The sequence below is a fragment of the Polyodon spathula genome, chromosome 9, assembly GCF_017654505.1.
Source record: "Polyodon spathula isolate WHYD16114869_AA chromosome 9, ASM1765450v1, whole genome shotgun sequence".
In the NCBI taxonomy this organism is placed as follows: Eukaryota; Metazoa; Chordata; class Actinopteri; order Acipenseriformes; family Polyodontidae; genus Polyodon; species Polyodon spathula.
Window position 1 is genome coordinate 33,287,724 of NC_054542.1, and position 26,818 is coordinate 33,314,541.

Below are 26,818 nucleotides of genomic sequence, written 5' to 3' on the forward strand. Positions count from 1 at the left end.
TATATCACTGAAAGCATATCCTTTTTTATTGTGTCAAAAGAATATGAAATAAAACTACTATTAAATTATTACCCTGAAAAAAAAATGTTTCTGGCAACATACAGAAACTATGTGTCTGAGAAAATGTTACAGCTGAAGAATTTTATAATCATTTAGCAAGAGCTGATTGGTATTTGCAACAAACTTATATTTATTGTTTTATATGTTTGCATCACCAACAATACAAAAATATGATGCTATAATATACTGTTTGAAATATAGCTTTAATTTTTTAAAGCTATATTTTACACAAGACACCAACTGTGTAATAAGCTAAACATTTTCTCCTGTGCAAAATGTGCCATTATTCACCAACCTGCCATGGTGCTGCTTTGTGAAGGCTCTCTGTCCTCTCTGAAAAAATATCCTAGGGCAAAGAAGGAAAAACAGATGGGGGAACTTATCTTTAAAGTTTACAACTTGGACTTGGTTCACGTGTAATCTTTTCAGTAATAGAACACAGAACCTCCCTCCCAGAATGATGAGATCTGATTGCCCCTCCTCTTTATTGCAGCATGTATTTGAGCACACCTGAGAAATGGACTTGGGGTTCCTGGCAACAAACCTGAAATGGCAATAACCTGAGAACATGCTGACGACTCTTAAAACTAAAGATAATCAATAGAACAACATCAAATGTTTTTGTTTTTTGAAATGGAATTTATGGAAGTACAACAACATTATCCATCCGTGTGTCAGTAATAACAATACAAACCCACCTCTGTAGATTGTTGATTAACTTTCCCATGCATTCCCAAAGCCCTTGTCTTGAAACTTGAGGCAAGATCACCAATGAGTGGCAGTTCTAATTTATTAGCATACAAAACTTGTTCCAGTTAAATAACTTGAAAACAAACCCAATGCATTATGGAACATAAGCCTGTTCAAGTTTAAAATAAAATATTGTCAGCAAGAGAAATATTATGTTGTTTACAGTGATTTTGCAGTTTACTATGTTCATACTGTTTTTACTATTCTTTACCATGCTTCCCTGTGTGCTTCCCTGTATGCTACATTGCTTTCCTTATTATGCACGTAGAATCCGATCCTGTAAGATACGATACCCTCTATTAACCGATGGAACTGTGTCATTCACACACGCTGCTACCAACTGAATGGTACAAACAGAAACTGATCAATGCACCTCTTATTATGAGTCTAAAATAGTAAATTCAGCTCTTGGATGGATTAAGTTGCAGATCATTGCTGTCACTTCAGGTAAAACAAACTGCCCAGTTTAACCATGTTCTATAAAAGAAAGCAAGAAAGCAAGGGATTATTACACCGTGTAACACATTTTTTATTTTTTTTTGGTTCCTGGGTAGTAAGTGTTATTTCCTAATTGCTTATGCCTCAAAAGTATAGAAAATGGCTATTATTCCCCACAAACTTTGCTTTTGTGACCAGGACAGTGATATTTTGAAATTTACCTATTTTCCAGAACATTCCAGATAGATTCAGTGCTGAGTAAACTTGGAGTAACTTCTAGAACTTTCTAGAACTTTCCAGTAATATAAATAGTAGTATAAATACAGGGGCCTTAAATCCACCAGTTCAGTTTAGTTCCAGCTGCCTAAATGGATACATATTTGCATTTTTCTGAGATGGCATCAAGAGGCTGCAATGGTAGCATTCCTGATGGGTCTCCAAGGCGGTTTTACCAAGTTTCCCTGCTATCTTTGCCTTTGGGACAGCAGGGACACCAAGGCGCACTACCACAGACGGGACTGGCCACAGCGGACCTAGTTCTCTGTGGGGAGGAACAACGTCAAGTGGGAGCCACTGGTGGACCCCCGGAAGGTGCTGATGCCACCACTGCACATCAAATTGGGCCTTATGAAACAATTTGTCAGAGCTCTAGATAAGGAGTCGGCAGCCTTCAAGTACCTTCAAGACTTCTTCCCTAAGTTGTCTGAAGCAAAGGTCAAAGCTGGTGTCTTCGTTGGACCACAGATAAAGAAGATCCTGGAGTGCAATGAATTCCCCAAGAAGTGAATCACAAGGCCGAAAACTATGTGGAGCTGGTTGAGACTCTGACTCTGACTCTGGTGAAGAACTACGGCACAATGGGCTGTAGGATGTCCCTCAAAGTCCATATCCTTGATGCTCATCTTGATAAATTCAAGGAGAACATGGGAGTGTACTCGGAGGAGCAAGGCGAGCGCCTCCACCAGGATATACTGGACTTTGAACGTCGCTACCAAGGACAGTATAACGAGAACATGATGGGAGACTACATTTGGGGGCTGATTCGTGAAAGTGATTTACAGTATAATCGTAAATCCCGAAAAACTAATCACTACTAAATCTTTTGTAGTCATTTTTGTATTACTTTAGTATAAATACATGTTAATTTGGATTCATATGTTGTTTTTTTCTGACTTTATGTGTACCAACGTACCCCTGACGTCACTGCCGCCACATCCCCCAGTGGGTCAGACATGAACAGCTCCCCTTCCTCTCGACGAGGGGTGGTGTACCGCTATGGCACCTCTTCCTACCACTGCGTTTCCCTGGCTTCTCTCCTGCTCTCCTCCACGTTCTTCTGCTAGTCCAGGGCTTCCAGCAGCACGCCGATCATGTTAGGGTCCTTCCTCCAGTCCATGAGATCCCAAGAGTTCTGCAGGAATGAATCAGTGTCCACAACAGAGGGTGTGTTTGCAAACAGTCTTTTTGTTTCAATAATTGCTCCCCTCTACCATCAATGGTACTGGGGACTTGAATGAGGTACTTAATGTCCCAAACAATAAGCAAACAAAACAATAAATACAGTGTCCAGGGTGCAGGGGTCCGTGTTCTGTGCTGCTGTATCCAGTTGTGTTGAGGTGGCAGTGTAGGCGCTCTGGGTGGTTATGCTGGCTCTGGTAGCTTCAGCTCCTGTGTCTGCCAAAATACACAAAACAAAAACAAAGCAGCGCTCCGGCTGGATTACGTTTCAGCATAAGGGGCTGTGTCCTTTTTAAATTGGCAGGGATGGGGTTAATTTCCTCTACCTGCCTGGGTTTATTATGTTCAGGTGGCTGGGGTTGATTAGTTGATTAGGTTAATTAACGATCAATCAGCACCCAGCCACCTGACATAAAAGGAGGCCTCTGCGTCTCATTTGGGAAGAGGGAGCTGAGGAAGCAGGTTGGTGTTTGTGGTTTTTTTTTGTATTTGTGAATCCAGTGAAGGCACTGTCCAGCCTGGAAACCTTAATTTTGCAAGTTTTGTTTTTGTATTGCTTTATTTGTGTTTAAATCCCTTTATTTTGCCCTTGTGCACATTTATTTTGTGTTTATTTATAATAAAAGCATATTTGTTTGAACTGCAGTCTGTCTCTGGGCCTCTATCCACTCACCAGCCTGCCACACCCCTTTGTACTGCTAAACACCTCCCAGCATTCAGTGTGGCGCCACGCTGTGTCCAATCACTGCACGAGACACAGCTGATCACAATAGAGCTGTTCAGCAGTCTTACAGCTATAGTCCAGCGGATATGTGAAGAATTGGGGGTATTTTGGCTATGGTGATACATGCATGACATTTTGCACACAGCTAGGGCATGTCCTACGGAAGATTTTTAGTTATAGGGCCACCACAGATTTTTCTAAGATGGTCGCCAATAAGTTGTATGAAGATTCCATCTATGGTATAATTGTCTTGTAGAATGAACGTAAGGTGTTGTTTCTCCCTATATATATATATATATATATATATATATATATATATATATATATATATATATATATATATATATATATGCCAGATAATGTGTACTGTTTCTCCATATATCTGTTTTTATCTTGCTCTTATCTGAAGTGTAGTGTAGTGAAGGCGGCAGTGGAGATTCTGAATCCTGGACCGGTACCCATTGTCACTGTACGCACTTGCAAAGCAAATCCAGTGGAACTGGCCAACAAGCCACGGTGAAGATCACATTGTTGTGATGTTCGACGCGGTGCACATTGAGATGTCAGCTTTCAGGACACTTGGAGATCTTCTGGAGGACAGTGGGTGGACCAGTGCACTTGTCCAAGCTGGCGTTGCCACTCCTGGAACAGCAGACTAATTTCTGAAAGCCTCCCATGTGACACACACTTGCAGCGCTCATCTGGTCAGAGCTAGTACTCTGTATCTACTCATGCACAAAGCTTATGCCTAGTACAGCAGCAGCCTGGAAGAGGGAGATAATCTGATGTCCCTGGAAGACTAGTGTACTGACAGAGCTGAAGCAAGTCCCCAGTTCCAGTTTTGGTCCATCATCCTACAGTTAAAGCTAGAGGTGATGATCTATGTGAGAGCAGTACAAGAGGCAGATGTCCTACTCTACATAGATGCTTTGACCAAGATCATGCCATGGTTCTTCACCTTGGACCACACAAATTATGCCAGGTGGATTCCAGTCCATTTGCATAACATAGCTGCACTAGAAGTCCAGCATCCTGATCTGGACCATCCCAGACTTTGAAGAGTTTCTCAAAGGTAACTTTACTGTGAGGAAGACGGCACATACGTTCTGTGCTGTGTGCTATGTCAAATCAGACCATGGAAAACCCTGACGTACCAAACATTGTTCATTTATAAAAGCCTAATGCAAATAAAGCAACTGCAATGTAGTATAAAGGCCTCCTCTGAGATGCAATATTATCACGTATTATGGACCTCTGGAACCAATAAATTAGATATGACAGGTTCTGCTGTACTTTGTTCTGCTTTCTTGCCTTCACTAAGGGCTGTATAGAGAATAAACAATGGAAAGGAGACAGGACCTCTTCTGTGTACCTCTTCAAGAAAAAGGGTGAGGAGCAGCTAGACCCCAATGGTCTGAGTATTCCCTCCAGCACCTCACACTTAATTATGCCACCCATGGCATATTGTGAGAAAATTGCAACACAAAAATCAAATTGTTAATTGCATGTGGTAAATAAACTAATAATAAAATGATTTAATCTTCATTGCGATACTGCTGGGTTATGCAATGAAGGTGTCAACAAACTCAAGTTTTTGTTACAGACCCATTTCTGATACTAAATTATAATAAAAGTTCACCTGACATTATTTATTGTACGTCTCTGTATGTTCAGAAGTGGATTGGCACTGAAGTGGTTACAACCACCCAAAAAGTCGGACGCTGTATTAAAATGAATAGTGTTCATTACAACCTTCTGGAGTCTTCAGCTATCTCTCAAAGAATAGAAACATTCAGTTTCTTTTTTCAACATCACAGATGCTCGCTGCAATTGATCATAGTGATCATAGGCTTGTTTAAATGTTTGTAAATAACTGCACTGTGTGTTGCAACTATGTTGGTACCCAAACTTGCTTGTATCTGTCTTCTGCAGCAATGGGACCAGTATGGCCATTTTTTTTCTCAGATTTAAATTCGACAAAGTGTGTACTTGTTAATTTGTTGTTTAGTGGCTGATGTCAGTCTGTACGATAGTTGGTGGTCACACCACAATGATAACAATAGATACATAACTTTTTTTTTTTTTTTTAAATCACACTTCTTGCAGCGATTTATTTTAGAGGTCAAATCTCAAGCCCCAGTGCACTAGAGCACTAAAACAGAATTTAATGTTAACAATGAACAGATAGTCGTAGCAACCCATATAGTGCAATATTTCCGAACCCTGCTACTTACTCTTTAAATAAATAATGTCAATACCTATTTTATGATAATGAGATTAAGTGTTATATAAACTACTAGAAATTGTTTATTTTGGTCTTTGTCATATTAATTAGTGGCTAATATTCACTAAATACTTGTTTTCTTGAATTATATTAAATATAGGGCACCAACACTTATCTGCAACTGTAATTGAAGCAGTTGCGCACCTCAAACATTTTTTCCATATTCTGGGGATCAGTCTACCTGTGCATCCATTACATTTACAAACTTTTTTTTAAACATAAGAACATAAGAAAGTTTACAAACGAGAGGAGGCCATTCAGCCCATCTTGCTCGTTTGGTTGTGAGTAGTTTATTGATCCCAAAATCTCATCAAGCAGCTTCTTGAAGGATCCCAGGGTGTCAGCTTCAACAATATTACTGGGGAGTTGATTCCAGACCCTCACAATTCTCTGTGTAAAAAAGTGGCTCCTATTTTCTGTTCTGAATGCCCCTTTGTCTAATCTCCATTTGTGACCCCTGGTCCATGTTTCTTTTTTCAGGCTGAAAAAGTCCCTTGGGTCGACACTGTCAATACCTTTTAGAATTTTAAATGCTTGAATTAGGTCGCCATGTAGTCTTCTTTGTTCAAGACTAAACAGATTCAATTCTTTTAGCCTGTCTGCATATGACACGCCTTTTAAGCCCGGAATAATTCTGGTCGCTCTTCTTTGCACTCTTTCTAGAGCAGCAATATCTTTTTTATAGCAAGGTGACCAGAACTGCACACAATATTCAAGATGAGGTCTTACTAGTGCATTGTACAGTTCTAACATTACTTCCCTTGATTTAAATTCAACACTTTTCACAATGTATCCGAGCATCTTGTTAGCCTTTTTTATAGCTTCCCCACATTGTCTAGATGAAGACATTTCTGAGTCAACAAAAACTCCTAGGTCTTTTTCATAGATTCCTTCTCCAATTTCAGTATCTCCCATATGATATTTATAATGTACATTTTTATTTCCTGCGTGCAGTACCTTACACTTTTCTCTATTAAATGTCATTTGCCATGTGTCTGCCCAGTTCTGAATCTTGTCTAGATCATTTTGAATGACCTTTGCTGCTGCAACAGTGTTTGCCACTCCTCCTACTTTTGTGTCGTCTGCAAATTTAACAAGTTTGCTTACTATACCAGAATCTAAATCATTAATGTAGATTAGGAATAGCAGAGGACCTAATACTGATCCCTGTGGTACACCACTGGTTACCACACTCCATTCTGAGGTTTTTCCTCTAATAAGTACTTTCTGTTTTCTACATGTTAATCACTCCCTAATCCATGTACATGTGTTTCCTTGAATCCCAACTGCGTTCAGTTTGAGAATTAATCTTTTGTGCGGGACTTTGTCAAAAGCTTTCTGGAAATCTAAATAAACCATGTCATATGCTTTGCAATTATCCATTATCGATGTTGCATCCTCGAAAAAATCAAGCAAGTTAGTTAGGACACGATCTCCCTTTCCTAAAACCATGTTTAGGCACATTTTGAGGGCTGCGCAAAATTCATTCCCTATCATACTCAATCCTTTTTATTATTAATAATTTCACTTTTTTTTTTTTTTTTTTTAAAGAGGTCTTTGTAGTAGAATTCAAATACTTTACTGAATTTGTAAAAAAATGCAGGTAAGTTAGGTCCACATTGATCATGGATCCAAACAGCAATGTTGCTTTAAAAATAAATAATGCAAATAAATATCTGTGTAGTGGATACAAAGTATGCTGATATTTGATCAGCCCCCCACCCCTTATTGCAGCATTTTTTCTAACCTGATTAGTGTGTTCAATGCGTATTCAGAACACATGTGGATCCTGTAGTTATTTGCTTTCGTGTATGTATTAATGTACTGTCAAGAGCAGTTTTCAGTTGATTCCTGCAAGTTTTATGTTACAAGAGATTTCCGAAGACAAATTCCAGCAAATACTGCACCATGACTTGCAGATACAGAGATGTCTTATTTCTTGACAATAAAATTATATGTTAGGAGAGCCTCTTGTTCTCATTGGTTTACCCACTGTAATAGCTGTGACACCCAGTTTCCATAGAAAACAAATCTAGCAAGGTGCATGCATCCGGCTGAAAGAATAAAGAGAGCCACAATCCCACTGGACCTTTTATTAAAGCTGCAGCCATCTTGTGGGTACTGATTTCTTCTTGCTTTTGTTTCTATAGGTAGTAAAATGTCTACATTGTTTCTGTCCCAGTCATCTTTCTTTCATTCGTCTGCTTTTTTGTCGCCTCACCCTAGCTTCTTGTGATGATTTCGTTTTTATCCAATGTGTTTTGTTTGGATGAGATTTTGATTTTTGGAAAAGTTCTTCCTCCTTATCATGCATTACATCTTATTCCAGTCTTAAGCACGGAAAGGGCACAGCGAAGGGTGTGATGCAGTCTCTGTACGTTTTATATGTGGCCTCAACAAGTGGTGACAACTGATACATCAAGCTGAAGAGCCATACACATTCTATTATACACAATACAATCATGCTACTTTTGGCAAATACAGTTTGGAAAGAAAAACAGTAAGATGTGGGGAACTTCTTTCAGCTATGTTAGTTATGCACTATGATAATTCTATGTCAATGGAGCTGAACTGAGCACGTGTGGTTTTCGTGACAACATTCTAAAGAATCTAAATGCTGTTGCTTTTCAACTAAATTAATCCTGCTGCTGGTATAAATAACTGCATACAATACAAATACAGCGGAAGACCAGTTTTATATGTACTTGTATGTGTTAAAGGGCTACCTCTTATTGTGTTAATCATGCTGTCTTATACAAAGCAGCTGTATTATTACTGTCCCAGCTTAAATTTTCTATTGTGCAGTAGCTCAGAATCAGCTGGAAACAGGCAGCACATTTGAACATTACCCGGTCTGAATAATGCTGAACTATACATTTCAACGCAGGTACCATACAACCAGAACCACAATTAGATATTCAGCATTTTGGCAGATTCTCTGTTTAAAAAACAAACCCAATAAAATCACAAATCTTGAAAATCTGCAGAGAAATTAGTGATTTAATTAAAATAAATGCATCAGGGAACATTATAATTTAAATACAGTAAAACAGTTCTTTCAGTTAAATAATAATAATAATAATAAATAAATAATAATAATAATAATACAAAAAAAAAAGAAGAACTTACTTCCCAAATATAAAATTATTTAATTAATGGTTTTAAAAGATCGTTCAAATGGTAAAAGCTTTAAATTACAACAACCATTTCCACAGTATGCATTGTCACTGGTCACATACTCCATCACTTTGGCAAAAGGATGAACGTTATCATTACAGTGTATGAACCAAATATTGCAGACACCTTGCTGAAAGACAAATATTGCACTAGTTTATATACAAGAATACACACAGCATTTGATCTAGCATATTATGCATTTGTCTTAAGACAATTTGTGTTTAAAGCAGAAGGCTAAAGCTTGTATGGGAAGATACTTTAAAATAGGACAACTTTATGTGTAGAAATATACATCTTCATATACGTTATGTTTGGAATATACCAATGAACATTACATAAGGACCAACACACATTGTGCAACAAATGTTCATTAACACATCCTCCAAAGCTGACCATCCAATTCTAGAGCAGACATGTTTAATACACTTGGATACATACAAAAAGTATGGACAAGATTTTTAGGCCCATTAATACAAAATAATTTCCCAATATGCTACAACAAAATAATTTCCCAATATGCTAGAACAAGGTGACTAATTACATGCATAAAGTGTTCTTGTTGCTTAAAATCCACATTCTGAAGTCTCCACAGGAAACACTACACAAGAACACAATACAGTTACTGTTTAATATGTAAAATGTACAGAATAGCTTTCAAATAAGAAGTATGTTTCAAATATGCTTTCAAAATACCCTTTTTTACACCCTCCTTCTTGTCCAGAAAACCTACTTGATTAACCTGATGTTAACACTTATGTACAGAATAATACAGATTTGTGTAAACTGGCATAAAAATATCCATTAGGTCCTCTTTACAAGACATACACTCTATTCCTAAGTAAGTCGTGGTACACAGGAAGTTGGACTCCAAATACCTTTTTGGTTTCACCACACTTACCTGCTTGCACATGCCCAATATTCAGCTTTGGAGAAATCCTGAGTGTTGCAAGCAATAACTTAACAAAGAAAAAAGGAGTTCTTAAATAAAAATGTGTGTCTCTGCTTTCCAAGCTGCATGTTGCTGTCACACGACTGAAGAGGTGCTGGGGACCCCATGAACAGTGGTGCTGCTTGGAGTTCCACTGATGGCGTTGAAGATATGAAGTGAGTTCGGCATCACGCTGCTCTTCATCCCATCTTCAACGGGAGAAATCTTAAAATAATAATGGAAAATGAGTCGGCACTCCACAAATCTGACCTACTCCTTCAACATTTCAGCACCACATGCACATTCCAACATGATTTGTCAAGCTTATTTCACAGCTATTGGCCCACTTTACTTGTGCCATTATGAGAGGACGTGGTATTCCGGTTTATGATGACCCAGTTCAGCAGTGACCCCATGAACCCATTTTCTTCCTATGAAGCAGCAAATCTCATTTAATTCTGACATTTTCGCTGCCAAATAGAGATGATGCCATGATAAAAGATGGGGTCAAGTTTGAAACAACTGGGCACCGTTGGGCCTAAGTGGCATAATGATGCCAATAGTTGGTACCCACATTTTTCACTGCCGATTCAGGAGCCCTGATTGCCAATCAACTTAATTTTTACAAAAAACAACAAAAGTATGTTTGAACGTATAACATGAAAACTGACAAAAAGTTCAAACTGCACAAACATTCAATCAAAATGATACACTGTATACAAAAGTGCAACAAGAAAAGCACCATATTACCATCCGATCTGTTCATGTTAGCACAAGAGAGCACGGAGGAAAAAAGATAACACTTCAGTTAGCTGATATATTCAACAACATGCACTTCTATATGCCTCAACTAAATGAAGACGGCTTATTTAAAAAGAAAAACATACCAGGACCTTTAAGCTACCAGGGTATCATTATTATTGTAGACATTACTGTCTGTACATTATCTATTCTAGAGTTAATGAAGGCGACTTACATTAAAAACATTGTTCACACTGTCTAATGGCTAATACAGTTTGCTACTTGTTTTTAAGCAAGTATTACATAGTTTGTGGTTTATTTGGTAACACATACACTGTTTTGACTTAAAAATGACCTAACAGCATTGGGTATAAGAGGAACTAGAAAACACATTCAGTTTTACGGTAAGTCTACAGTAAGAATTTAAAGTTACGGATAAGCAGCAAAACATACCTGCTCGTGCATAATTTCAGAAAGCTCTCTTGCCATGTCTCTGTAGTTGGCCTTCATTTCTTCCTGATATTCCAACTGATCTTCTTTAATTAGTCTTTCATTTATCCCTAAACCATGACCACTGGCCTCCACAAATTGTCTGTAAATAAACAAACATGTATTTCAGTGACATACATAACCCCACCCCTATATTGAGTGGGAGACACAAATAACATAATTACCTTTTATAACAAATCCCAGCTTGTTATGACAGTTTCTACAAGGTCAACGAGAACTGAAACTCACCTAAATACCTCCTTTAGCTGCTTCACTTTATTATCAGGGAATCTCTTTGTACTGGTGTCATCTAGGAAAGCTCTTGCATATGCTAATGGGCCGACATTTACCTTGGGAAAAAACGAGAAAGTGAAGAACCATTACTATTGATTCCACATTTCAATAACATGTAATTTACCAAGGATGATTGGGTGTGAAATACCTCCTTCATTTTGCAATGGCAAATTTCTATTAGTTTTAGGAATAATCCAAGATCAGGAACCTGACCCCCACAGACTGAACCACTTTCAACCTTACATCTTGCCATAAACATAAACATGGTCATAAACATTAGGTCAAAACTGAATTCTGGAACGCAGTAGGTCTTTCAGAGTTGTCATTGGTCTCGATGGATTCTCTGACCAATGCCCTTCTTACCAGGCTGCTCAGTTTGTCCTTTCTAAGCAAATTCTGGGTGGTGCCATATACCTTCCACTTCTTAATGAACGACTTGACTGTGCTGCAAGGGATATTCAATGCCTTTGAAATCTTTTTATACCCCTCCCCTGATCTGTGCCTTTCTACAACTTTTTGTTTTTTAATTAATTAGTTTTTTCACCCCCACATTTTTTCCCACATTGAAAGTGTTGAGTAGGTTGTGTAAATCAAAGGGGAAAAAAAAATCACATTTAAATGCATCAAGAATTCAGGTTGTAACACAACAAACTGTGAAAATGTTAAAGGGGGGTGAATACTTCCTATAGTCACTGTATACCGGACCAGTACAAATAATAATTTTTCTTTCTTTGACAGAAATACATAAACCAGTCCTTAAACACCTAGATGGCCTAAATTGTTTGTATAGTAATTTCTCTTTTTTTACGGAGTTGAGAGTCCTTACCTGCACACTCACACTACCCTGGAGCTTCAGCTGTAGTTTGATCATGTCAACATCAGGGGAGGAACACAGCTGCCTCAGCTCTGCCACCTTCTTACTCATTTCATCAATAGCCACCTCAATGGGGTTCAGATCTGTGTGGTGCTGGTACATGACAGCTATCCTCTTCTTTACATATGGAAAACAATGCGTAGCTAGAATGGAATGAAAAAAATACAATTGTGAATGACTACCACACGAACAGTTAACTCTTAGAACTGCGTTATAGAACCAATATAAATGTTTTGTCCTTCAGATTTGATCCCACATAGGATCTAACAGGAAAATATTTTGGGGATCTTCATTAATAATTTCTTTTGTTGCTAAAACCTCTAAAAAAGTGGGTTTTGGTAAACGACCGAGCCAGAGTCTACACCACTGTTCTTTAATGAAGTGCACACAAACAATCCAGTGTTACAAACATACAAAGTACATAAAAACTTCCAGTTAAAATATGTCATTTCAAGTCAAAGATAAACCCAAGGACTAGTACAGGCCTTTGGTGTGAGCTTTTGTTTGTATATTATACACTGTATATTAGCACAATTAAAAAAATAAAAAAATAAGGATTGATAAAACATCTAGAACAGGGGTGTCCAATCCTGGTCCTGCATGGCTGGCGTTACTCCTGGCTTTTGTTCCAGCTGTGTCCTAAATTACTTAATTGGACCAATTATGTTCTTAATTATTGTTCTAATTAAGGTACATTTAGGGTACAAACTAGGACAAAACCAGGAGGGACACCAGCCTTCCAGGACCAGGATTGGACATCCCTGATCTAGGAGGACAGCAACACATTTTATTCACCTTGACAATGTAATGATGAATGCACAAAAAGTATGACTAAATAACAGTACCCAGGTAAAAACAATAAAATACTCATTTTGCAAACACGGTATATGGCTTTAAATCAGCTACTGATGATAAAGTCTATTTTGATGGCTGTAAAACAATAAATCCACAACATTAGTGACATTTATCAAACAGTCTCAGGAATTTACCAGGTTAATTATTTATTTAAAAGCAGTATTATCACACCAAAAGAGTTACTAAAATACAGTCCAAAGGGTTTGATCGCATAATCTTGCTCAGCAGTTTCAAGCAGAAACATATTGCAGCAGCACTTTCTGAAGACCAATGGTTTTCAAGTGTGAAGCCGTCTATTGGATACAAGCAGTTTGTAACTGAATGTCCTCTTCATACTCATAATAAAGTAGATGGTACGATTCCTGTTAAAACAACACTTACTCGTTAGGATGGTCCTCCTTTTGCACTGCTCTTCCACGCCTCCTCGTTTCTTCCCCGATCCTGTGAAGGGCATCTCAAACACAAAACGCTGGATGTTGTGGCTCTTCTCGAAATCCGTTTTTCTGTCAACCAGCTCTTTCTCTTCAAGGAAAGGAGTCACGTGGGTGACTTGAATGTATGCAAATTTTGAATCCAAGTCCTTTGGGTTAACCTATTAAAAAAAAAAACACACACACACACAACTTGGTTAAAGAAAAAGATAATGCATGAACCTCAACTAAAGCCAAGATATAAACTAATAAAGCCAAGACATTTTTATTTTTGACAGGCAAAAGTATTATTGCTAACATTTCTGGGTGCATGTTTTTATAATACAAAATATGCATGTTTCTGATTATTAGAAAATACAATATGTACCATCAACTAATGACTTCCTTCTATTAAGCAGTTGCTGTTGCTGTTGCCCCCTCCCATACCAGTGAATGCTGATGGGAGATTCTTAACAGGTCAAGTCTTAAGCAAAAATATCTACTATTAGAAACTGGCAGAATAATAATAAAAAAGTCTGGAATAACTTGACAGGATCACTGACTAAACCAAAAACCTTTTTTATTGAATGGGAATTTCATGTGCTAGGCAAACTTACAATAAGAATACATGCTTAGAGATGTGTGCTCAAGTTTCACTTATAACTAGTTTAAGGCCATTTCCAGACCAGATGCTTAAAGACATAAAAGACAGCCTTACTAATATTTATTGCATAGCATAGAAACAAAGCAATTCCTGCTTAACTTTGTAACTTATGCACATGTAGAAATGGTCCTGTTTATAATTATAGATGCTGGGCAGAGCATGTGAAAATGAGTGTTATTGTTCTTATGCACTTGTAGAAATTGGGCCTGTTTTTATATTAGTAAAGGATGCACTGAGGGGCAGAGCATGTGCAAAAAATTACTGGAGTGTATGTTTGAATCCTTACCCCCACGATAGTTTTTGGTATGTAAAAACTTATGTGAAATTTAATGGTAATGCAAGACAACAGGCCCAGTTTCTAACATAAAAAACACACTGAACGTTCACGTAACCATTCAATTACTGAAAATCCTGCGGCCACCGTTAATCTGATGAACTTTGGATTTGCTGGGCACGTTCACAGAGCATTGAAGGCCCCTTGGTATTAGCCCCACAACTTAAACAGGGAGATCTCTCCAACCTGAGGAACGACCCAGTTGCCTTCCCCATGAACAAAGCATCTCCCACAAGTACTATCTGCTTACAATACTACTTCACATCAGTCCACTACACAGTTCTGAATAAAACTATGAAATAAATGGTAATGCAAAGCCCAATTTACATAAACACAGCAGTCGTATCACTTATGAATCCTGTTCCAGTTATCTTATGAACTTTGGATTTTGCTGGCACGTTCACAGACCTTACGCCCTTGTATTGCCCCACACTTAAAGGGAAGAGAACATTCCCCTTACCTTCCCAGAATCTTGAATTATTTTGACATTCTCTTGGCCAAACTTGTCTGAGTAGAGTTTAAGCAGTCTTTGGGAGATCTCAGACAGGGGTGTGAATTTGGGTTCTTTATAAAAAAAGATGTCCAAACTTCCTTGCTGCCGTTCCCTGTATAACGTCAAAAAGAAAGTCACTCACCCTGCGAAAAATAAAAAAAGGATATGGTGGATCCCCATGGATAAATAAATTCATATTAATCATTAACAAGCTTGCACACAAGGGGAACAATGACGAATCTATCAAAATAATCCATCCATTTAGATTGCCACAAGTGTATGCTTCAAAATTACCGTTGGACTATAAATTAAAAAACATGAAAAAAACAAAACTGTAGTGCAAACAATTATAGCCCCGCCCACTGTACATTCCAGGGAGCAATCTCTGGTCACCATGCGGGCCGTGGCTGTAAAGGATTGACCCACAGCTCCAATCACTGCGGTAAAAAGGCGTTTGGTACTGATGGGTTTCAAAAGGAACACTAAAAATAATCTAGAAATGATGAATATGGAACGCACATTAGATACCACCAACTGTTTACTAAGGTGTTTATTGGTTTTAGTGAAATCCCCTGAAACTGAGGTGTAGTGGGAAATCACGAACGCCACGGTGAGCAGGTGGTATTTAAGGGAGGTAGAGGCGTAGAAGAAAGGAGACGTGGGACGGTGGGAGCGACGGGAAAACCTCAAAATTGAAACGGACTTTGTGTGTTGGGGGTAAGGCAAGAAAATTAAGGCCTGCCCCTGGCTATGGGTGGGTCGGGGGGTTTTAGTTTAAAGAGAAAATTAAAACATAAGGTTTAGTTTTAGTTTTTGTTTTTGTTTCTGTGTAAGTTCTTGTTTTCAAATAAAAAATAAACCCATTGCTCCGGGTTTGTTCATTGCACACTTGAACGGCTTTTTGTTGGATTGTTGAATGTTATTTTTTTAAACATTAACACAACGTTCTGTAAACCTCGGTGGACGGGACAGCGAATTACGTCAAATTATACTATATAAAAAAAATACTATATATATATATGATCAGATATATATATATATTATATCCACTCTAATCTATACCAATACCACCATGCTGTTCTGGCAGGTGACTATCCAACCCTAGAGCAATACTTGGCGGCAGACATTGATTTGTTTTCCGTGGCGTACGGAATGCCACACCCATTGCGTTAAAGTCCGTTCTTCCGTCACGATGGTGTCAAGGAAATAAAATTAAATGTTGAAGACAACATAAACCAACTGTTCTAATGGTTTTATTGCGTTAGTAATCCCTGAACTTCTGGTGTTAGTTGGAAATCACGAGCCAAGGTGAGGGCTATTTAAGAGATGCGCGAGGAAGAGGATCGTCGACGGTGAGCGAACGAGAACACTCGAACTGAAAAGGAGACTTTGTTTTTTGCACAGGGTACGCAGACCATTAGCTTGCGCCATGCGTAGGATGTTTAAAAGAAACAACTGCACAAGTAGAAAGTTACTCAAGTGAGTAAAATAGGTTGAATACAAAAAAACCGAAAGCGCAGTAACAAAAAGTTATATCATGATGACCTAAGACGAAATTAACACCCACCAGGGAGCTTTTTTGGGGTTGAGTTTGACCTGTGGGGGGACCCCACATTGTTTAAAAGCCAATTGTATTAGTCCTTCATTTCGATTAAACTTGTACGTTATATGCGACACAGAGGCCTATCAGGACCACAGACTATACTACTTAAATATGGTAAAAAATCGACGACAGAGTTCTACTAGGCCACTAATAGTACTTAGCTACAGGGGGGAGGATAACACCACAACATGTAATAGCAGCACATGGAAGTGTGTTCTTTTCTAACATCCTCTAGGAAGAACAAAATGAATTAACCATCCTACCATTTTCATGGCAATGTTACGAGAAAAAATACACCTGTCCAATTTTTTGTTTTAGCAAAAAGACATCTGTATTTTTATCAACTATTTAGAAACCTGGTCCTTCATGGTCAATACACGTGGGAAGGGGTTCAAGTGACTCAATATTATTGCAGTCTTACCTGGTGAAATAACAATGGTTGTATGATCCCAAGGTATAGAGGAAAAAAATGACTCTATTTTGGTCAATCTGTCATTATCCCTTCCATTTAAATCCTTCCCTAAAATGACCCGACGTTCAAAGAAAAAAAAACCAAGTAACGCTATGAAATGTGGATGAGCTACAGGGAGGTAATGGGAAACACATCCTGGCGTTTGCAAGGACTCTGACTGAATCCCCACTCAACCCGGAAATTGTTCATCAAAAAAACCTAAGCTTTAATTGGCAGGTACGATATAATTGCATTTTACTTGCTGTGCTACACATTTTTAGCATTACCTCCAGTATCTGTTCACTGTACAGTAAACACTGGTAAACTGCTTACAGGTTTGAAAAAAAAACCACAATACAACGAACACAAAAAAAATCAAGCATAAAGTTAACAGCGATAGTATTTCGGATGCCAAAGTACCTAAAGTACATTGTGTAAAATAAACTGTAATAACATATCCAAAGAACCTTAATAATCGAAATTCTCATCACAGTTGCCCACACAATATGACAGCGGGAATGCTTTCTCCTTCAAGTACAAAAAATACACAACAAAAAAAACCATAAGAACCACGAAATGTAGTATTTTAATAGACTTGTGCATCTAACTGACCTGAGAACGCAGCAACTCAAAACAGAACAGATATAATGGAAGTCCAAGATGAAGGGGACATACAAAATGCTCTAAGAACCAACTGTGGCAACAGGGAGTAAGGAAGGGCAATGCACAGAGTTACCAGGGGCACTTTACAGGCTCAGTGCAATATTGACCCTGACATATAAACAAACGCGATGCAGTAACCAAGTCAGCAGCTGATTGTGGGGCTTCAAAACGAGCCAGACAACACGCATGGCTGAAAAAGAAAACAGGAAAAAGCAGTTGGTTAAGAAGCAAAAAACTCCTAGCCACACCAATAATTTAAAAAGAAGGGGCCATCAAAGTGTGCCTTACCTGTTTATTCACAGGCGGGCCATGTTGCAGAACTTTAAACCGCTAGCCTTAAGGGAAGAAAAAAAAAAAAAAAAAATAAAAGGCAAAAAGTTTTCCGTACGAAGTAGTTCAGAGGAAAATGCATGATGGGGCTGAACTCTGGAAAAAAACCTGGGGGTCTCACTTACATCATTTTAATTATTATTCTCACCAAACAACAATAACCGAAAGCTAACAAAAAAAAACGAATCTTCAAATATCTCTTTGGTATTTTTATTTTTTATTTTTCTGTAAATACAGCATAATTGTAAATCTCGAAAAACTACTAACTTCTAATCTTTTGTAGTCATCTTTGTATTAAAATAGTATAAATACATGTTAATTTGGAATTCGTATGTTGTTTTTTTCTGACTTATGTGAACGAAAAGACACAAATTCACCAGTTTTCCCATTGGAAAAAAAATAGTGACTATTTTTTGACAAACACCCTATATCACTGTCCTGGTCAGAAAAGCGAAGTTTGTGGGGAATAATATCCATTTTTCTATACTTTTGAGGCAAAAGCAATTAGGAAATAACACTTACTACCCAGGAACAAAAAATTGTGTTACATAGTGTAACCACAGGATATATAAATTGACATTTTTAACCAACCAGGGAAAACTGGTCAGTGATGGATTTTCTTGAACCTTCTGTGAAAAGTGGCATTGTAAGGTTCTTGTAGCAGCAAAAGAAACTGTTCAGTTCTCAGCCAAGCTATTTACAAAGTACTTCCACCCAACCCCCGCAACGTGTGTTTCTTATTGTTTCTTACATGCCCACAACAAAAAGTGGGTGTCAAACTTCTATGGAGATTAGTAGTGCCAAAAGCCTTTTCCCTGTGTGAGGAAAACCTCTGGTCACTTTACTGTAAGCACTTTTTCCCTGTGTGGGTAACCTCTGTCACTTTACTGTAAGCACGGTGCAGCGTGTCATACAAGTGGGCAAGTTTCTACGAGAAGAAAAAAATAACTAAAATTAACACCAACGCAATTCTAGGATCATGGTAATTGTGCTTCACCAAACATTACAACTGAAACTCTGACCTGTAATACATAAAAACATGAGTTTCTACAAGCCAGTACCTCAAAATCTCTGCGTTTCTCATAGATGGGGATGATGAGCTTGTAAATATCAGCTATTAGTTCATAGCGCTCAGCTTTCCACAGCCCATCTGCACACTGTTCCAGCAACTCCATCAGCACATCCTGTTCAAACAGAAAACCACCATTGATGAAGCACTAAAACACCAGGAACAGCAATCAAGTGCAATAGATGTAGCACTGCTTCAGCAGTTATGTTTGGTAGTTAAGTGTTTATGTTGAAACCCTTACATATTAAAAGCACAGGTTATATTGTGATTTTCCACATTGTTGCTTCTATGGAGGTCCCGTGAACCAGGATTTGAATGGTTTTGGCACCTGAGTACACCAGTATATCACAACAGTTTTTATCACACAAGCGTAGTAAGGATTGCCCAATATCACAGTGCAAAGAATGTATCTGTATTGCAGAAATGAAACGGACAATGTGCAGATACATAATGTACACCAAAAAAAAACAAAAAAAACAAAAAAAAAAACTGTGGTGTTCCTAAGGTCGGGTCGGCACAACTTTAGGTTTGAAACGGTGTGCTAACCAATTAGGCAAATATATTTTCAAGTGGGGCTGAATTGCAGGGGGTGTTTCAAAAGTTGAAAGTGCTTGCCAGAGCTGTGAGGGGGAGGCTGTGGGGCGACATGCCATGGAAGGAACTTAAAAAAGGATCAATAGGGCTAACCAATAGCAATATATTATCATGTGGAATGAATTGCAGGGGTGTTCAAGTTAAGAGTGCTTGCAGAGCTGTGAGGGGAGGCTGTGCCTGACCATGCCATGAAGACTAAAAATCAATAAGTGCCTTTCCTGCAATAATATCATAACATTTCAGTAACCCTGCTGCAATTTGGTATAGCCACACCACAGCATGTGGAATGTGCAGGGAAGACCAAAAAACCTACTCTTCATTTTGTATAGAATAGCCGGGCTGGTGTAATCATAAACAACAAGTCAATTCACTTACAGTAATAACTACGAAAAATAAAACTATGCGGAATAACCCACACCAAACTTTCTTAAAACTATGACAGTTAAAGCTTAAAACACAGAGTTTGGGGACCATCATCTGCCTTGTACAATGGACATTATAGTTTCCTGCCTCTATGGGGGGATATTTATAAAAAAAAACATTTATACAGTTTTAACTTCATACTATATATATATAATATATATATAATATATATAATATAATATACATACATATACACTTTCTAAATATGAAGTAAAGCTTAAACAAGAGTTTGCTGACCATTCATCTGCCTTGTCCATAGGACATATAGTTCTGCCTCCTATGGGATATTATAAAAACATTTATTACAGTTTTACCTCAGAAGTGTTGCGTTTGAAAGTGATTAAAACCTGTTCAAAGTTAAGATACTACTGCACTTCAGTCAACCCCAGCCCCACCCCAGGAAAACAACATGACCTTGAATAGCAATATAATCTATTAGCTTGTTGCAACAACATAGTTACATAAACTGACACATAATAGGAGTTACCATGACTAGGACTTCAAAATACACTAAAACAGTTCTTGCATTAAACTGAAGCACATACTTATTCACCAGTTAATAAAACTCACCATTGATAACCATTTCCCTTTTGTGTTGAGTTAATGCTGTGAAGATAATTTAAGATCTGCCTCATGTACTAACCTTGCAACCTCATTTTGTTTCCCTTACTAAAAGCACCTTTACAGGCACAATCACAACAAGGAGTTCTTGAAAGGGAACATAATTACACAGTGTAACTTAATAAAGGGTCACAGTTCCATAACTTGAATTAATGACTCCCTACAAGCTTGATTAGCCACACTGTGTAGGTATCAAGCTCAAAAGGTATTAAACTCATAGCAAAATCAGGACTGGATCAACCTGCTGAGTTTGAGTTTTAGGCTTTAACATCCCAGAACACTAATAAACACAGAACTTTACTCAAGCCATTAAAACATACAAGCTAATGGGGTTACTCTGGTTAATCAGACAAACTTGGCCCCTAATCAAAGTTGGCAGTTCTTCCATGCTCTTCATGTATGAACCTTGGTTTGCCATGTTTTTTGTGCTTTACGGTTCTTATCTTTGATTTCACTGTTTTATTACAATTTCTGTGCTTTTACCAGGGTAAACGTTCATAAGGATAAAGGTTGGAGATGAGCCTAAGAGCTGTGTTGAGGACACAGGGGTGTTCTAAACTAAATTTAAACAAGATTTAAACAAAGAAAAGGTACAGTTAACCCGTTAAATATACAGTTAAAAGCCCATTTAAAACAGTAAGTCTTTAAAGAAGTTTGAACTTCTAATATAATTTGGCAAGGCGTTCCAAAGTCTGGGTGCATAAACTGAAAAAGCCCCGTCACCCTGAGTGCACAGCATGGAGTTGAGGAAAATCAAACAAACTAGCCTCAAAGGAACGCAGGCTGTCAGCAGGTATATAGGGAGTGCCAGTTAGAGCTTTATAGGCTAGCAAGTTAACAAGCAACATATTGGAGCCTTCTAAGAGTATTACTAGGAAGGCCACAGAACAAAGCACTGCAGTAATCCCATGAACTAACCTTTCTGCACCCACTGATGATAGAAAAGGACGTAAACAGGCAATATTGTGGAGATGAAAAAAGGCTGCCCTAACAACACTGTGTACATGAGGTTCAGAGGTTAAGGAGGAATCCATAATAACACCCAAGTTCCTAATACTAGAACTGACTTTAATATCAGAACCATCTAATGACAGTGAGGAGAAAGTAACTCTGTGCAAACGATTCACAGATCCCAGTAGCAAAATTTCAGATTTGCCAGAATTTAACTGAAGGAAATGATCATGCATGCATCTTTTTATATCAGCAATACAGTCAAAATTAGTTTTAAAAGAAAAATAAACCTGGGTTACATCGGCATAAAAATTAAAACTTACAGCAAAACGTGACCTACAGGCAGCACATAAATATGAAATAGTACAGGGCCCAACACAGAGCCCTGTGGGACACCAGAAATAACTAATTCAGAATCAGACGTGAAAGTACCTAGAGAAACAGAGTGACACCTATTGGACAAATATACAAAAGAACACATTTGTTTAGATAAATCTGATATGTCACACCTATACCACATTCCTTTAAAGGCTTGCATGTAAAAATCAATGACATACGTTTCTACTAGAAGTCTTTCTAAATGTCCTCAGCCTGTCGGAGGATAACTAGGGAGGTCGGATAAGCACTTAGAAACCATTTCACTGCTTCTTTTCAAGGATGTACAGTGGATAACAGGTACCACAAAGACAGTTCAGTGTTGATTGTATAAACTAATCTACCGATAAAAATGTACTGAGGCAGCAAGTCAGTTATCAGAAAGAAGTTGCAGACATCACACATTCAACTTCTGCACTGGCATGTGTTGTTCATCAAACCTGAACTCTGAACAGCAGTTGATCCTCTTCACTATCAGAGTTTATATACTCTTTATTATTAAGAAACATTTATTAGAATCCTTCAGTGGTATGTGCTAAATGTAGACCCAAACAGTTATGTTTCTTTCAAGCAGTAGATTAAATGTTGCACATTTCATCATTTTATCTTCAAGTTAGTTACTATTTTGTGGGGAAAGATTAACAAGAATGGTTTTGGTCATAGTTAATTTGTGTTGAAAGAACGAGTCAAATCACCTATATTATTTATTTTTCTGCTTGCTTAAAGCGAAAGTGAAATCTGAACTTTTTCAGTGGGGAGTCCCCTCCCCCCGAATGTTCTTTATTTATTAAGCACCATATACATGGTCTTACCCTAGCAACTCCTGTAGAACTGAAGACCAAGTTGTTATGCTATCATTACTTTTTCCAAACATTTTCTACCACTAGCCTGCTCTTTACAGATTTACTTTTTATAGAAAAATCAAGAAAGAAATTGGGTAAGTATCTTTTCAAACCTGACCTATTGTAATGTGCAGCCTAACCCTTATTGTGGATGAAATCTGTGAATGACAGGACAGAACTGAGGCAGCACAAAGCCCAAGGCAGTCCACATTTGAAACAGAACTTGAAAGGGAAGTCTGTAAGGTTCAAATAAAGTTGAACCAGTTTACAATTGTACATCCTGTACTGTAGTCTACCTATCACATCCTACCTCATTGAAATGAACATCCTGCATGCCGACATCCTCCATCATAGATACTTCTTCATCAATGTTGGGGGTGATCACTCGAAAGGCTGAGCAGCCCTGTTTAAACATGCCTGAGCAATGACAAAAGAGTATGGTTAATGCTCTACTAGATATCAAAAGATCCAGTGTGTGGCCCCAGGGAATAACTGGTATAAAATGACAGCTAAATTATATTTAGCTTGAAAAGGTCAAATGTTTTCTACAGACTACCGCAAACAGATAAGTTTATATATATATATATATAATATATATATATATATATATATATATATACTTAATAACTAATATTATTATAAAGATGACAATACTGAGGTTTTAAAACACTTACCTTTTCTTCTAAGGTACTCAGCTACAAGTGCCGCCACATGTACATAACACATAGCTGCCTAAAAAATAACAAAAAACACAAATGTGAAATAAGACATTAACTGGTCAGTAAGCAAGCCATTGTTGCACAATGTTTGCACTAAAAGGGCAACTGTGTTTGAAACAAGGGGGCATCTATTCAATGGCTTTCTTCAGTCTTTAAATTAACATTTTTTTCAAAATAAGGAACATTTGTTTCTCTATGAATGATCACCTTTTAAAAAAAACAAGAGGAAAAGTAGCTACAGCTAATAAAATAGTTACATAATTGTTCTTCACTACACATTCATTTATTACATGTGACAAATGTTCAGTTTTGAAAGAAACACATGTTTTATCAAACATGTATTTTCATTTTAAAATATGAAATCTGGTACTAAACTAAATTAAATAAATCACTGTCTTGCACACCCTGCGTCATTTCACCTGGACAGAGAAATTGTCCCGACACCTTCACAGCCTCCTGTCAATAACCAATCAACTGTTTCCCCTATTTACTGACGTGCTTTCAGGCAGTAAAATGTAGTTAATGGAAAGATTTATAAGATTTATGGTGTTACTTATGTGACAACTATGGCAAAAATAAGACAAGGTGCCCTACATCCAAAACACATGGAATGGAATCTCTAGCAAATGGTTCACTGTACCAACCTCGGACAGGTCTCCGTTGTTGACATGAATTCGTGCCATGCTGTCCAGCCAGGTCTTCCTCAGCTCAGGGGTGCTGGCATATGACTTTGCCAGACTGTACTGCAGATCCACCAGCATCTCTGGGTCGTTCTCATGTTCTTTCATTTGGGCCGTTGCCATCAGCACTGTCCGGATTCGCTTTGTCAAGTCTTTCACGTCAGAAGGGAAGGCTGTGTTCTGAACAGCAGGAAAACAAATTAGGTATGAGATTTGTTTGTATCTCTATGACGGAAATAGAATAATCTTTGGTGGTAAATCTCCCTACTGTCCTGTGAGGGCGCTAAGTAACGGGAACAGAGTACCCTGGACTGTTTGGCCTGACACTTCATTCCCAGGGTTAAAAGGAAGTCGGTCATCTAGAAAGAGGGTGGAGCTTCAGTGCACTAACTCATCGACCCAGAAGGGAAATGATGTGGCAGCCGTGGATTGGAGGAGCGGCTGCAATCGTTTACCAAGGGGTCATGTGTGACGGTACAAATAGGGGACGAAGCGATGTAAGCTATTCCTTCGTTTTGGTTAGAAAACAACCTGGAAGGACCTGTGATTTCTAACACATTCCCAGAGCTGTCGCCAAGGGTCAGCACGAACCCGGAACAGCACTGCACTTACATCGCAAATTAAATTTTACCTACACCACAAGCACTAATTCACTTACTAACGGACTTGTGTATGTGTTTTATGTGGGTGTATAAAGAACGGGATTATTATTTCGGGACAGACCAGGGGATTATAAATAAAGTTATACATGCTGCTGTATTGCTTAGCATCATATATTGTTTACTTTTTGTTTTTCCATCAGGCACTGGAATTACAAATTATTAAACACTGCACCTGGATTATAATTGTCTGTCTATTTATTGATCACCTGCACACTGTTAACCACTTTGCCACAACCAGGAGTTTCGGTCTACGGGATTATCATTACGTTTCCGTAATGTCTATGACTCAGGCCGATTCCGGAGCGTATGTCTACTACGGCGGACGCTCAAGCATCTGATTATTATCCTACTGCTTGATCGAGGTGTCTTGATTTCAAAAGCCAGCAGATGTGTGCTGTGTTAACTACCCAGTTAATCACATTAACACTCAAAAGACATTCTAAAAGAAATTCTGTTTATTTAGTGCTGTTAGTGAGTTCTTTTAGAATACCTAAATTGGAAGAGAGCATTGCTGTTTTGGTAACTGACTACAAAACAGTGGAGTAGCCATGGGTGGGCCTGGGTGGGCCACAGCCCACCACCCCGTGCCGGTGGGTAATGCCACCTGTCACAGGGGAATCACAGAGAAGGCCGAAGTGGGCGGTGTCAGAACCAGGAACGGTAAGGCAATACACACACCACAGGACAGATGAAATGAAGTGAAATGATGATGGCGCTTGCTTGCACCGGTTTATTACAAAGTAAAAGGTTTAAAAAAACACGAAAACACAGGACACGGCACTGGTAGCCAAAATAAAACAGACAAACACAAAAACGGACTAATACTTAACAAAACGGTGGACGCACAGACACTGACAAACACGGTGAGCGGATACTTTCCCCTATTACTTACTCCTGCTACTGCTACTGCTTATTTTCTCCGTCTCCAATCCCGTTCTCCGCTCACCGAACACCCAACCCCCAGTATGTGCCAACGTGCATCTATATATACTATTGTGCTGGGATTCAATTACCAATTAATTATTCACTTGAATCCCAGCACGTGAATTAATAAAGTGCAATTCCCCGTGCTCACATATTATTACATTTTACCTGCACGTGAAGTGCTGTGCAATCCTCGTGCCTAAATACAAATATACATTTTTAAACACTCGTGTTACACAGACCCGTTTATATCCCATGTACCAATGTCTATACACCAACATTTAAACACACCACACGCAACACATAACAGATAATATACACAGGGGCGGGCACTTTGTTACATATACCCCCCCTGTGCAAAGCACACATGGCCTCAATGGCCACCTCCCCCCTTAAAAGCCCAAAAGTCCCGCCCAAAGTCCTTGGCCAGGACCAGAGGCTTCCAGGGGCCCACAGGTCGTAATGCTGTCAGCAGGGTAGCATTCTCCTGCCAGGGTAGTCCTAGCAGCGGAAAGGCTGCTTGGGGTGTGGTCTCCTGACCTTCCCCCTCCTTCGGCGCCGGCAGCTCCCCTTGGTGGGGCTTCAACCACCGTTCTTCCTGCAGGGAAGAAACTGCAGAGGGAGCAGGTCTCCGGACCTCCCCCACCCTCTCCGGCAGCGAAACTGCTGCTGGGGTTGGCGGTCTCCAGACCTCCTCCCCCTCCTCCGGCAGCGAAACTGCTGCTGGGGTTGGCGGTCTCCAGACCTCCTCCCCCTTCTCCGGCAGCGAAACTGCTGCTGGGGTTGGCGGTCTCCAGACCTCCTCCGGCAGCGAAACTGCTGCTGGGGTTGGCGGTCTCCAGACCTCCTCCCCCTTCTTCGTGGCCGGCAGCTCCCCTTCGTGGGGTTCCGGCCACAGTACTTCCGGCTGTGATGCGGAGCGGCGGGCAACCCCAGGC

General features: G+C 38.9%; 1 protein-coding gene across 1 annotated transcript in view; it reads right to left on the reverse strand.

Annotated features, from left to right (window-relative positions):
* Positions 1–8,846: 8,846 nt before the first annotated feature.
* Positions 8,847–26,818, reverse strand: part of LOC121321074 (dedicator of cytokinesis protein 9-like) — a 107,900-nt gene continuing 89,928 nt past the window's right edge. The window contains exons 45-55 of the mRNA XM_041259983.1: positions 24,259–24,474; positions 23,570–23,627; positions 23,206–23,312; positions 19,082–19,204; positions 18,866–18,948; positions 14,941–15,085; positions 13,454–13,664; positions 12,170–12,360; positions 11,299–11,399; positions 11,014–11,152; positions 8,847–10,044 (exon numbers count right to left, since the gene is read on the reverse strand). Coding sequence (XP_041115917.1) covers positions 9,916–10,044; positions 11,014–11,152; positions 11,299–11,399; positions 12,170–12,360; positions 13,454–13,664; positions 14,941–15,085; positions 18,866–18,948; positions 19,082–19,204; positions 23,206–23,312; positions 23,570–23,627; positions 24,259–24,474 — 1,503 coding nt within the window. The 3' untranslated portion in view covers positions 8,847–9,915. The remainder of the gene's footprint in view (positions 10,045–11,013; positions 11,153–11,298; positions 11,400–12,169; positions 12,361–13,453; positions 13,665–14,940; positions 15,086–18,865; positions 18,949–19,081; positions 19,205–23,205; positions 23,313–23,569; positions 23,628–24,258; positions 24,475–26,818) is intronic.